The 13,350-nt window shown below is 36.0% G+C and overlaps 1 protein-coding gene across 1 annotated transcript in view; it reads right to left on the reverse strand.

Annotated features, from left to right (window-relative positions):
* Nucleotides 1–9,467: 9,467 nt before the first annotated feature.
* Nucleotides 9,468–13,350, reverse strand: part of MEOX1 (mesenchyme homeobox 1) — a 29,662-nt gene continuing 25,779 nt past the window's right edge. Inside the window, exons 2-3 of the mRNA XM_074261717.1 lie at nt 12,485–12,657; nt 9,468–11,800 (exon numbers count right to left, since the gene is read on the reverse strand). Of these exons, the coding sequence (XP_074117818.1) occupies nt 11,678–11,800; nt 12,485–12,657 (296 nt within the window). The 3' untranslated portion in view covers nt 9,468–11,677. The remainder of the gene's footprint in view (nt 11,801–12,484; nt 12,658–13,350) is intronic.

Raw genomic sequence — 13,350 nt, forward strand, 5'->3', positions numbered from 1 at the left:
ACATCTCATTTATGTCTTCCCCTGGGTACCAAAGTTTGAAGGCAGAACATAGATGTAAATAGCTTCAGAATGCACTTGAACAGGTTATGCTATTGTCAATGAATGTGGAAAACATCTTGTGGTCATGTGATATAAAATCACACCTGGTATTCTTCACATTATTGGGAATCCACTATCAAAGTAGCTGCCTTCTTGAATTGCACACACACAAATCTCTGCTTATTCCCCTCCTTTATGGATGTGTGGCCCAGAAGTTGGCCCTTGTAGTCAGATAGCAACTGTACTGGGAGTTATAAGTAGCCATCCTAATTTTTAGAACTAAACCTAGCATGAAGTGCTGATGGGGAAATGACACCATATATATATATATATATATATATATATATATATATATATTTTTTTTTTTTTTATACTAGTTTGTAGAATTCATCATTCAGTTGGCGGGGGGAGGCTAAGGTGTGGACTGTATGTGGTGGCAGAAAGTAAATGGTTGGACTCTCCATAATTGGATGTAGTTGGTTTTAGGGTTTGGAAGCAAATGTCATACAGAATTTTTTTTGTCAATAGAATAAATTCCTTCCGTATTATCCACCAATGGGTAGATTGACAGGTTTGCATTGTAAGACTGAATTGATATCTTGGGGAAAGGAATCATACTGAAGTTACCCATGATTCAATCTGACCATTCTTCCCTGATCTTGGTGATAAGCAGGGTGCCCCTTCCAGATTCAAAGCTGCCTTCCAGTGAATGGGTTCGCCATAAATCTTGCAAACTCACATCTTTCTAATTCTCTCATCTCCATATTTAATAGACAAATGCTTACTAATTCAACTCTTTCCATGTGGACTTTTACCCAATTATTTCCTTATCATGCTGGCCAAAAATGAAGTTATCTGGCTTAAAGGTCTAGCCACCTGGTCTAGCAATGACTTTGCTCCAGATTCCAAATCCACCAGGATTGCTGGAGGTGCATTTTGTTATCAGTAGCTTTATTGTAGCACACTGATCTCTCTAGCCATGCAAAATCTTGCACCATGATAACTTCCAGGGGAATTGCTACTATGTTCATCATGGTTGATTTCCCAAAATCTGCTAGCCACATTGACCTGGTAGCCTGGATATGTATGATGGTAATTATTTGTGAAAAGTAGTTGTCCTTGTCCTTACCTGCTCAGAGCACTCCTTTTAACAAAGGTTGCAAGTGATAGAAATACTTACATTTTACAAAGAAAATGAAGACCAAGTCAATAACTGTTGTGTCTTACTTTCTAGAGCCCCCAAGTTGGGGTGATTAAAATATCCTTCTTTCTAGAGCCTTATGTTGGGCGCCAAATATTGAGTCCTGCTTTCTAGAGCCCCCAAGCTGGGGTGACAAAACGTACCAATGCTTTCTAGAGCCCCCCACACCAGGGTGATTAAAATATACCTTCCCAGTGGAGAAATGATGAGGCAGGACTACATTTTTTCAACATCCTCGTCCTGCCTTATCACTTCTCCACTAGGAAGGTGTACTTTAATCACCCCAATGTGGGGGCTCTAGAAAGCAGGACACAAAAGATGACTTGTGACCAGGTTGTCCAAGTGATTAATTGAGTTAATAACAGAGAAAAGACTGGAATTTGTTTTCTCCTGGCTCCACATGTCTCTTAACAAATATGACAAATATATCCCTTAACAAATGATACTTCATATGTTTACAGATACCAGCTTGGCTTGTTTTAATAATTATTTTTTATTATTTATATTTTATAATTTAATTTTAATAATTGTTGTTGTTATTCAGTCATTTCAGTTGTGTCTGACTCTTCATGACTCCACTTGGGGTTTTCTTGGCAAAGATACTGGAATGGTTTACCATTTCCTCCTTCAGCTCATTTTACAGATGAGGAAACGGATAACCAGGATTAAGTGAGTTGCCCAATATCACATAGCTACTAAGTGTCTGAGGTTGGATTTGAACTCAGCTGCTCTGATAATAATAATAGCTAAATTTATGTTTTTTTAAAGTTTACAAAATAATGAATGGTTTATCATTTTATCCTCATAATAATCCTAGGAGATAAATGCTATTCTTATCATTCCTATTTTATAGATTAAGAAATAAAGGCAGACAGAAGTTAAGTGACTTGCCATAGCTAGTCAGTGATTTGGGCTGGATCTGAACACTTTCTGGATTTAAAATCTTCCTGACTTTAGGTCTAGCACTCCATCTCCTGTACCATCTACTTGCTTTTTCAGGAATTAGGTTGCTTTCCACTTTCCACTGGGTCTTTCATTTCCCCCCATTTTCTCATTTCTGCATCTGTTTGTGCCCTTATTGTTCTACAATACTAGCCTATTCTCCTTGTTTATAATCTGTTTTGCCTTTCTTCCATATCTATTCTTTATCCAATTAATGGATTCTTTCAGTAATGTACTATCCTCCTCTCTTGACTTTTTACCATTGCTGTCTTTTCACCTTAGGTAATCCCTAAGGATTCATCTGCCTTTTCTCTTTCTGCTCATAAACCTTGTTTGCTGCTAAAGAAAATAGTGAGCTGACTATGTAATGCTGGAGAAACTGAGCAAGACAGAGATTAGAGAACAATTTAATAATTTGTTAAATGGGGAGAGATTTACTGGGACCAATGGACCAATGGTTGGTCCCAGAGCTGAATGAGACTGTCGTCTCAAAGAATCCAGCCCCAGTGTCAGATACACAAGATTCTTTATAGAGTGACAAGAACAATGACATAATGGGAGAGGTAACTGGATGGGGCAGACCTAAGGAGGGGAGGCACCTAGGATGACATAATGGGAGGTACTGGAGAGGCTCCTGATATTCTAATGATTTCTAAAATGGATAAAAACCTTTATCCCATCAGTCAGAGGGAATGACTATAGCCTAAGACCTAAGATATAAGACCTTTATCATAACATTAAGAGGGAATGGTTATAGAGTAACTGAATAGGACAATTAGGGAAACTGGGTCAGGACTTTAAAAGAGAACTGTGGCACAACAACTACATTCATAGCAAGTTGTACCTTAATTGAATCATAGAATCACAGAATCTAGGGAGCTGAAGAATAGCAAAATCCAGGCGGTTTTTTTTTTTGTTTGTTTGTTTTTGTTTGTTTGTTTTTTTCTTAAATTACAGGAAGATCTGAGAATTCTGTAGACTAAGGAGGAAGGAATCCACAATGAGGAAAAATTGAAGATTTGAGAGGAAAAGAGATGATTAATAGAATAATCTAACAAAGGACAAGGAAAGACCAAGCACACAAGCAGAATAATAGATTTAGCAGGAAGCATCAATTCATCAAAAGAAAAGAATTTATTAAACAGTATGTATTAAGCACTGGCCTAGGCATAGGACAAGCACAGGAGAGACCAAAATAAAAATGAAACAGTAACTTGTCCTCAAGCTTACATTCTATCAAGGAATATAAGAAGTGTGCATACTTTTACATATAATATACACATGTATATATATGAAATATGTAATATGTATATAATATACATATATAAATGTATTGATATTTTATCCATGTAAGTACTTACAAATAAATAATACATATATACATATATAATTGGAAATATATATATATATATGAAATATGTAATATGTATATAATATATGAAATATGTATATATGTATATAATATACATATATAAAATAATATACAGATTATACATATATATATGCATATATATATGTATATATATGTATATATATACATACATATATATATATGTATATATGCATAATATGTATATATATATATACATATTATACATATATACATATATATGTATATATATGTATATTATATAAAATAATATACATATAATATACATATATAAAAATATGTAATATGTATATAATATACATATATAAATGTATTGATATTTTATCCATGTAAGTACTTACAAATAAATAATACATATATACATATATAATTGGAAATATATATATATATATATATATATATGAAATATGTAATATGTATATAATATACATATATAAATGTATTGATATTTTATCCATGTAAGTACTTACAAATAAATAATACATATATACATATATAATTGGAAATATATATATATATATATATATATATGAAATATGTAATATGTATATAATATACATATATAAATGTATTGATATTTTATCCATGTAAATACTTACAAATAAATAATACATATATACATATATAATTGGAAATATATATATATATATATATGAAATATGTAATATGTATATAATATACATATATAAATGTATTGATATTTTATCCATGTAAATACTTACAAATAAATAATACATATATACATATATAATTGGAAATGGAAGAAACATCCTCAGACATCTTGCCCAACTAATACTTGAAAAACATTTCTCTATAACATATCTAAGCGTTTCTCCTCCATACAGCTCTCATGTTCTCCCTAGGACTTCTCTTCTCCAGGTTAACAAGGCTTAATTCCTTCAACCAACCCTTATATGGCATGGATGCAAAGCCCTTCACCATCTTAATTGCCTTCTCTGGACACTTTCCATCTTATCAATGTCCTTCTTAAGCCATAGCACCCATAAGCAAGTACAATACTCAAAATGAGACAGGTGAGGGCAGAATGTAGGATCACCTTCCTGTTCTTGGAGGATATACCTCTAGTAATTCAGCCCAAGATCTCATTAGCTTTCTTGGATGTCATAATCTCTGATGGCAGAAAGTGAAGAAGAATTAAGAAGTCTCTTGATCAGAGTGAAAGAGGAGAGCATAAAAGCTTGGCTTGAAGCTTAATGTTAAAAAAAGAAAACAAAACAAAAACCCAATACTAAGATCTTGGCAACTGGTCCCATCACTTAGTGGAAAATAGAGAGAGAAGAAATGGAAGCAGTATGAGATTTTATATTCTTGGACTTAAAGATCATTACAGACAGAGAATACAGGCATAAAATTAAAAGACATTTTCTCCTTGGAAGGAAAGCTATAGCAAACCTAGACAGCATATTAAGAAGAGGAGGATCTACCTTGCCAACCAAAGTTCATACAGTCAAAACTATGGTTTTCCCAGTAGCAATATATACTGGTGAGAGTCAGTGTTGCAGAATTGACACTTTTAAACTAGGTTGCTGGAGAAAATTTTTGAGAATCCTTTGGACAACAAAGAGATCAAATCAGTCAATACTTAAAAAGAAATTAATACAAGTAATTCACTGGAAGGTACAACTGAAGATGCAGCTTAAGTACTTTGGCCATGAGGCAGTGGGAGTCATTGGAAAAGACCCTAATGAGGAGAAAGATTGAAGGCAAAAGGAAAGGGAGACAGCAGAGAATGAGATAGGGCAATGAAAAGACCGAATATGAACTTTGATAAATTTTGAGAGATAGTGGAGGTTAGAAGGGACCAGCGTGCTATGGTTCATGGGATCATGAAGAGTTGGACACAATTCAACAACAAATGTCACCATCACACAGTTGATTCAATTTGATCTTGCAGTCTTCTAAAACTTCCAGATCTTTTACAGAACATCTGCTGAATATCTAGCCTCCCCTATTTCATACTAATGAAGTTGCAAAAATTTAATTTATTCCATTTATACATATATTTTGTCTTATTACATTCAACCCAATATTCTTAACTGTCAAAATCCTCTTAGAACTGATTTTGTCATCCAGTGTTTTAGCTATAGCTTGGTTTTATCTATAGATATCACAAATTTACAAAATATGTTTTTATCTAAGTCACAATGGCATAGCCAAAGTTTTTATCTTGTTTGACTCCATCACATTTCCCATTTTCCCACAAACTACCTCTCTCTGCAAGACTCCATCTCCACCGCATCACTTTCCCTCTCATCTAAGGAACTACCTTCTTGCTTGGCTGGGGAAGTATAACACAATCCCATATGATTGTCTTCATTTCCTTTCTGCCACTTTGTAGACAAGACATTCTATAGCTTTCATCTCCTATATCTCTGCTTTTGGACAAAATGCTTGGAATATGTTTCTTCCTTGTTTCTGCCTCTTAGAGTTCCTAATTTACTTTAAAAATTCAGCTCAATTATCATCTCTTACATGAAGAATTTCCCGATCTCTTCTTCAGCCTCCACTTGTTAATGCCTCCTCTTCCAAATCATCAGATATTTATTATATATAAATATAAATATATTTATATCATAATAAATCATAGTTTTATTTATTATATATTATATATTTTATTATATATGTAATGCATGCCTTATATATAAAGGTATGTACATATTGTATTGCCTGATAGAATATAAGTTTGAGGACAAGTTACTGCTTTATTTTTGTCTTTGTCTCTTGTGCCTAGGCTAGTGTTTAATAAGTGTTTAATAAATTTTATTTAATTGATAAAATGAAGTGCTAAGTCTACTCTGCTTGTGACCTTGATTCTATGTCCTTCCTTGTCCTTTGTCAGATTATTCTATTCATCTCTTTTCCTCTCAAATCTTCAATTTTCCCCTAATTATTGATTCCTTCCTCCGTAATCTACAGAATTCTCAGATATTCCTACAACTGGAAAAAAAAACAAACAAAAAACCTCTTAGATTTTGTAGCTTCTCAGATTATTTTCTACTTGTTTCTCCTTTCTACTGTCAAATTATTAGGAGTAGGTAGTACTCATTCATCCAGTCCACTAATTACCTATTCACTTATAAACTTCTTGCTGTGATTAAGGCTTTTTTTTTTTTTTTGGACACAGCAAAATTTTATTTTATTTTGCTTGATTATACATGTTTATAATAGACTATGTTTTCCTTGGTTTCTCAGGAAGGCAGGGAAGGGTAGAGAGAGAGAGAGAGAGAGAGAGAAGAGAAGAAAAGAGAATATGGAAATAAAAAACAAAATTGAATTAAAAATATTATTGATTTTTGTTACTAATGTTCAAGTGAAATAGCTTTCATCAAGGAATCAATGGCAATAGGGGGAGGAGGAGAGAGAAATCTTGTTTCCATTCTCTCCTTTTCTTCTCTCCAGCAATGATTTTTTTTTTTCAAAAACCAGATTCTTTTCTTTACAGGTAACCTAATGGCCTTCTCACCAAATTCAATGTTCTTTTTTTCAATCATTCTAAACTTCTTTATAACTTTTGACATTATAGACACTTATTGATTTTTTTTGAGGCAATCAGGCTAATGCGGCTTGCCCTGGGATCACACAGATAATAAGTATCTGAAGCTGGATTTGAATTTAGGTCTGGGCTGATGCTCTATTCATTGCACTTAGCTGCCCACCTTTTTTGATTTTTTAATGGTCTATACTCATGCTTTCTTCCCCCTCTCCCATTTATCTTTTTTTCCTTTATCATTTTCTCTTTTTAGTCTTTGTTCTAAATATAGGCTTCCCTAACTTCAGCCTTTGGTCTTTAAGGAAAAAATTCCTACAAGTTATCTACTGGTAGAATGTGCTACCTTGGAAGATGGTGGGTTCTCTCTTTTGGAGATCTTCAAGCAGACTGGATGACCTCTTGCCAAGGATGTTGTGGAGATAATTATTGTTCATTCATGGGTTGGGTTCGAGGGTCTTTTGAGATCCTTTCCTGTTAGGTTCTCACTAAGTGCTAATGAGATTCTTAATTCGGTTCTTAATTAGGTTCTTACTAAGTGCTAAGTCGGTACTTAACAGTTCTCTAGTCCACACCTTTTGGTTCTGGCCTTTATGGGAAGTTTTACCCCTTTGAACTTCTGGGGAGGAGCTTGCCCGTTTATCCACCCATTCTCTGGGAGGATAAAAGAGGGCAGCACTCAAGAGACTGAGAGTCTCAACTCTAGGTCAGAGTTGGCGGCTCTCTACAGGAAGAAGAATCTGGCCCAGAGATTGAGTTGAGACAGCAGATCTCCTCCCAGAGAGCGATCGGCAGTTTCTGGAGACAACAGAACATTACACTTTCCAATTTTGAGATTCTACAATTCATTTCTTTCATTTTTACACCTCACTTTTTTTTTTTTTTTTTTTTTTTTCTGGATATTTAGATGGCAGAGTATATAGAATGCTATCCTTGGAGTCAGAAAGACCAGAATTCAAATCCTGCCTCAGAAACTTCTTTGCTATATAATCCAGGACAAGTTTTTAAATCAATCTATGCCTCAGTTTCCTAATATGTAAAATGAGAGTAATTATTATAAATCTGCCTCCCAAAATTATTAAAAAGGTAAAAATAAAACAACTTCCATGCTATGGGCCAGAACTCTGAACTTGAAACAAAGGATTCTTACAAGGTACTAAGTCAGTGGAATTGATAGAGACAATAGTTATCTAATTTAGCATGGTTCAGTATGATTGATCTGAGGAGATGTTATGGGCCAGAACTTGAAGCAAAGTTCTAAGTGAAATTGAGGAGACAATGGTTAAATCTAGTTTAGCATTGATTTAATCCTACAACAAATAATGGTTTCCTAGTGATATAATGATTGGTTTGTACTCAGTGTAGAGTTTATAAAGTAGAAGCCTCAGCCAGGGAGATTCAGAGACATTCGGAGAGAAAGGACTGGTGGCAGGAGCTTAAACTCTCAGAACCAAGGGGAGAAATTCAATTTGATCTTCCATCTTCCTGGTGGCTGGCCTGGATTCCTGCACTCCCCCCCCACTAAGACCAAAGCCAGACTGAAAGGCTCTCCAGAAAGCTGCCCAGCCCCAGGAAGGAGATAATAAAGGATCTGGAAAAAGCTAACCGGGCTGCAGGAAAGGAGACAAGACTTTGCAAGAGACAATAAAGGATTTGGACTTTAACAGCTGGCTGTACTTGTGGTGATTACTGAACTGAAATGAAGGCTACTCCCAGAGACCCCAAGAAAACCCAAAAGAGAACATTATAGTTCCAAACCTCAAAATGTTATAAATGCCAATTATTATCATTATTTCATTAGCTCCCATGCCTTTAGTTATCATCTTTTGGAAGATGATTTCCATAGCCTTTATCTCCAATCACAGTCTCTTCTCAGCCCCACATCTCCAACAGCCCAACTGTACATTCCTATCTGTATATCTCGACAGTACCTCAACCTTAATCTCAACATGTCCCAAATTGAATTTATCATGTTTCCCTTTAAATTATCCTCTCTTCCCAACTCCCTTATTTATGCTGATAGCAACAAGTAAAGGCATTGGTGTATAAACAAGTATTGTTACATAATCCCTTCTGCAACAGACATTTATTTTTATGAGTGAAATTATATTGCAAGTCAATTTAAAAATATCTTGTTTGGCCAAGACTTCCTCTACACCACTTTTCAGAAATATGTAGGGAGGATGATGGGAACTAGTCCCATTTGCATAATGTCATTTCCTCCCAATTTGCTTTGCAGGCAAAAACTATTTGATGAGATTTTCCTAATTTCATTCAGGAAAGAAGCAGAACTGTTACTAGAAATTAAAGATAAATGTGCACAAGATCAGGGGGGAAAGAAGAAAAAACCCATGTATTTTGTATTTTTTATTGATTTTTTTCTTCAGGATTTTTGTTATAAAGTATAATGATGTTAGATTGATGAAAAATATATAGTTTACTTTACAAAAAATTACAGATGCTAAAATCAGTCATCTTGGTTGAAGACCAATTTCCATGGTTTTCATGACTGTTTAAAACCATGTATGAAAGATCAAAGACTTAATCCCTGGCTGCCTTACCCTCTGCAGTGGATTGACTCAGGGGGACTGAGAAATAAACTTGAGTGCAGTCTCCTTTGTGGAATGGGGGGAGGTGTTCCCTTTCCCAGGAAGATTTGTCACCATCTACCAAAGCATCAGGATTTCAGCCATTCTGTTGTTTTCAGTTGTATTCAATTCTTAATTGACCTCATTTGGGGTTTTCTTGACAAAGATACTAGAGTGCTTCACCATTTCCTGCTCCAGTTCTTGTTATAGAAGAGGAAATGGAAGCAAACAGGATTGAATAACTTGACCAGGGTGATACATCTAGGAAATATCTGAGATTGTATTTGAACTCGGGAAAATGCTCAGCACTCGATCCACCTTATCACCCAGCAACAGGATTAAATGTGTTCCCATAGGCACATCCCTGACTATCAGCATTATTACCCCATCATTGGGAAGTACAAATTATGAGAACTACGCCCCAGCTATGGACAAGGTATAGAAACCCAGAGCCCAGCATACAGTAAGTATGAAATAATTGTTTGTTGTATTGAGTTGAAAAGAGTACAGATGGATCTGTCAGTATAAAAAGTGGACATTTCATTTGAAATATTTAGTGTTGAAGTTCTGTTATGACATGGAACACTGACATCAGACACCTTTCCTTTTTCATAGGCCATCCAGTCTTACTATAGACTTTCCTTGTATTGGGGACCTCATTTATAATACTTAAATCCCAGCTCCCAGATCATTAGCATTTTCAGATATTTGTCATCAATCACAGATCTATACCTCAAATGGATCTCAAAGTAGTTCAATTCCTTGATTACATAGATGGAGAAACTGAGGACCATGCATAGAAATGAAATGACAGTACAAGTGAGAAGTGTTAGAGCTGAGATTTGAACTTTGGTCTCTGTCACTAAAGCCAGTGTTTTTTCCCCATTGTACCACACTAAATGTGGGCTCAGTGTTACACTGAATGGGATATGGAGAAGGCCATCAGCATTGTAGAGACATTTAGTTGTAAGAAGGAGGTTTGTCTCCTTTCTCTTTTCCTTCTTCAACAGAATTAGTGGCAGTTAAAATAGATGTGAACAGGCTTGTTGTTTGGACCAAGTTTCATGTGATCCAACTCTAGAATTCCTAAGGAGAATTCTGGCATTCTCTTAATATGCTGCCTTCAACCTCCCACTCATTCTGAGGCTAAGGCTTTGGCTATATGGCAATATTCTAGCTAGGAAATGGGTTGTTTAGCTGTATGGCCAGATCCTTGTAAAGCAAATTTTGTTAGATCAAAGGGGAAGGGAAGAGTCATGGCAAAGTAGGCGCTCCAAGAGCTTTCTGACCAGAGTGAGGCATTAGGACTTCTGCCCATAGCCATCTCTCTTACATTTGTTTTCTGGAGGATTTCAAATATCAAAAATATTAAAAATCGAATATCTGGGGGGAGAGATCCAAAGTCTTAAATCCGAAGGTCAGACTGGTTGGGGTGAGGGTTAGGAAAGAGATATCTTTTTCCTGTGTTTGTTCTCATTCTGAAAGGTTGTCACTGGGTCCATTGTATGTGCCACTGGATAGAGAAAACATTTTTCATATGAAGCTAGGAGTGCCCACTTGAATACTGGCTCCATCATGGGACTGGGAAAAGAAATAGGAGAAGCTGGGGATTGGGGTAGGAGATCAGCCAGGGGTCCAGAAAGGCCCCAGAAGACCTTGGCTGAAAAGGGGAAGCCTTTTTCCATTTGTCTTAGAGTCTCCAGTTTTTGCAACTGCTTCCTGATGTAGGCACCCAATGGCTTTGTGGTTGGGTAGGATGGGAGGTGGGAGAGGTATTAAGTGGTTTTTTTAAGTAAGCAGGATCAGTGAGTTAGATCAAACAGAACATTTTCCCCCTTTTGGAGCTTCAAGGTTCCAGAGGAGCTGAGTTCCAAGAGGCACAGAGAGGAAAAGAGTTTTGGGGATGTCCCTCAGAGTTTCAGAGGTGTAGTCTGTAGAATGGGGCAGGTAGAGGGAAAAGTTGTTTGGGATCACAGCTCCCAGTCCCATTTCTCTCTTCATGGAGGATCTCACTCTGAACTTAGGGAAGCTGCAGAGTCTACATCTTCAGTATCTTGCTCCTGGGGGGAAACAGGTTGTCCACCTTTCACCCGCTTCCATTTCATCCTTCGATTTTGGAACCACACTTTGACCTTGGGGAAGAAAGGATGAAGACAAATTCAGTGACTTTTAGAATTGATACCTCTTCCCTATGTCGTTGTTTAGTCTAGCCCTAAGGGATAGAATAGCTGGTTTGCCTAACATGCCCAAAAAACAGAGATGGAAAAGGGTGCATCTTCAATATTTTGACATGCTTCATTTTCTTCCCTATCAGCTACTCCAGAAAGCTCAAGAATATGCCTGAGGATAAATATTAAGATCATTTAGGAAACAGAAAGGTAGTATATTCATTACATAAACAAAGAAGAGCTCAGGAAAAAGAAGATAAAGAAACTGTGGGAGGAGAGGAGGAGGAAGTGTGAGAAAGAAAATAAGGAAAAAAGTAAGCGGCATTGGGAAGAGAGAAAAAGGAGAGAAGGGGAAAGGATTAAGAGAAGAAAAAAGGAGAAGAATGGAATGAAAGGGAGGAGGAGAAGGAAAGAAAAATGGAGAGAAAGGAGGGATGATGAGAAGCAATTGGAAAAAGGAGGATAGAGGAGGAAAGTGGAAGGATAGAAAAACGAGTGTAGAGGAAAGAGTTAAAGAAGGGGTAAGGAAAGGGGGAGAATGGAAATGAAAGAAGAGGAGACATAGGGAAGGAAAGAAAGGAGAGGAAATTGGAAGAAGAAGAAAAGAACAAAGAATAGGGAAAATTAAAGCCAAAGAGGTTCTCACACCTGGCGCTCAGTGAGGTCCAGGTTCACAGCGATCTCATATCTCCTGAGTCTTGTCAGGTAGTTGTGATGGGCAAATTCTGCCTCTAGTTCCCTCAGCTGTTCCTTGGTGAATGCAGTTCGTTCCTTGCGAGCTTTGCTGCTGGTTTCTGGCTTCCCTCTGCAATCCTGATTTTCTGGGGGTTGAGAGAGAAAGTGCAAAGGATTCAGAGAAATTGTTATTCTCAGAAGGAAGACACTAATTGGAGAATCTTGAAGAACTAGTCAGCTTCTTTAGAAGCCACTGTGTTTTTCTTCTGCATTTAGGTAAGTCGTTTCCTCTCCTTTTCCATTTAAAAAACCCTCCAAGGGGAAAAGATATCACCTTTGTCTAGCCTCCAGTGTTTCACTGTCAAGTAAATTGGACTGTTCTTTTTGCTCTTAATCTAAATCCTCTTAACCCCTTCAGCTGTACCTATTTTACATATAAAAGTACACATATACTCATTATATACATACCTCTCTATATAAATGTTTATCTATATATATATGTATAGATAGATAGATAGATAAAACATTCAACAATATAATTCAATTAAATTTAATTCTACTTCTTTTTCAATAATAATAGTTTTTTTTTATTTTTCAAAATACATGCAAAGACAGTTTTCAACATTCACCCTTGCAAAATCTTATGTTCTAAATTTTCCTTCCTCCCTCCCCACTTCCTCCCTCCCCTAGACAGTAAGTAATCCAATATAAATTAAACATGTGCAATTCTTCTAAACATATTTCCACATTTGTCATGCTGCACAAGAAAAATCAGATCAAAAGGGAAAAAATGAGAAAGCAAAAAAAAAAAAAAAAAAAGCAAGCAAACAATAGCAACA

Source organism: Sminthopsis crassicaudata, chromosome 4 (assembly GCF_048593235.1).
Source record: "Sminthopsis crassicaudata isolate SCR6 chromosome 4, ASM4859323v1, whole genome shotgun sequence".
Lineage (NCBI taxonomy): Eukaryota > Metazoa > Chordata > Mammalia > Dasyuromorphia > Dasyuridae > Sminthopsis > Sminthopsis crassicaudata.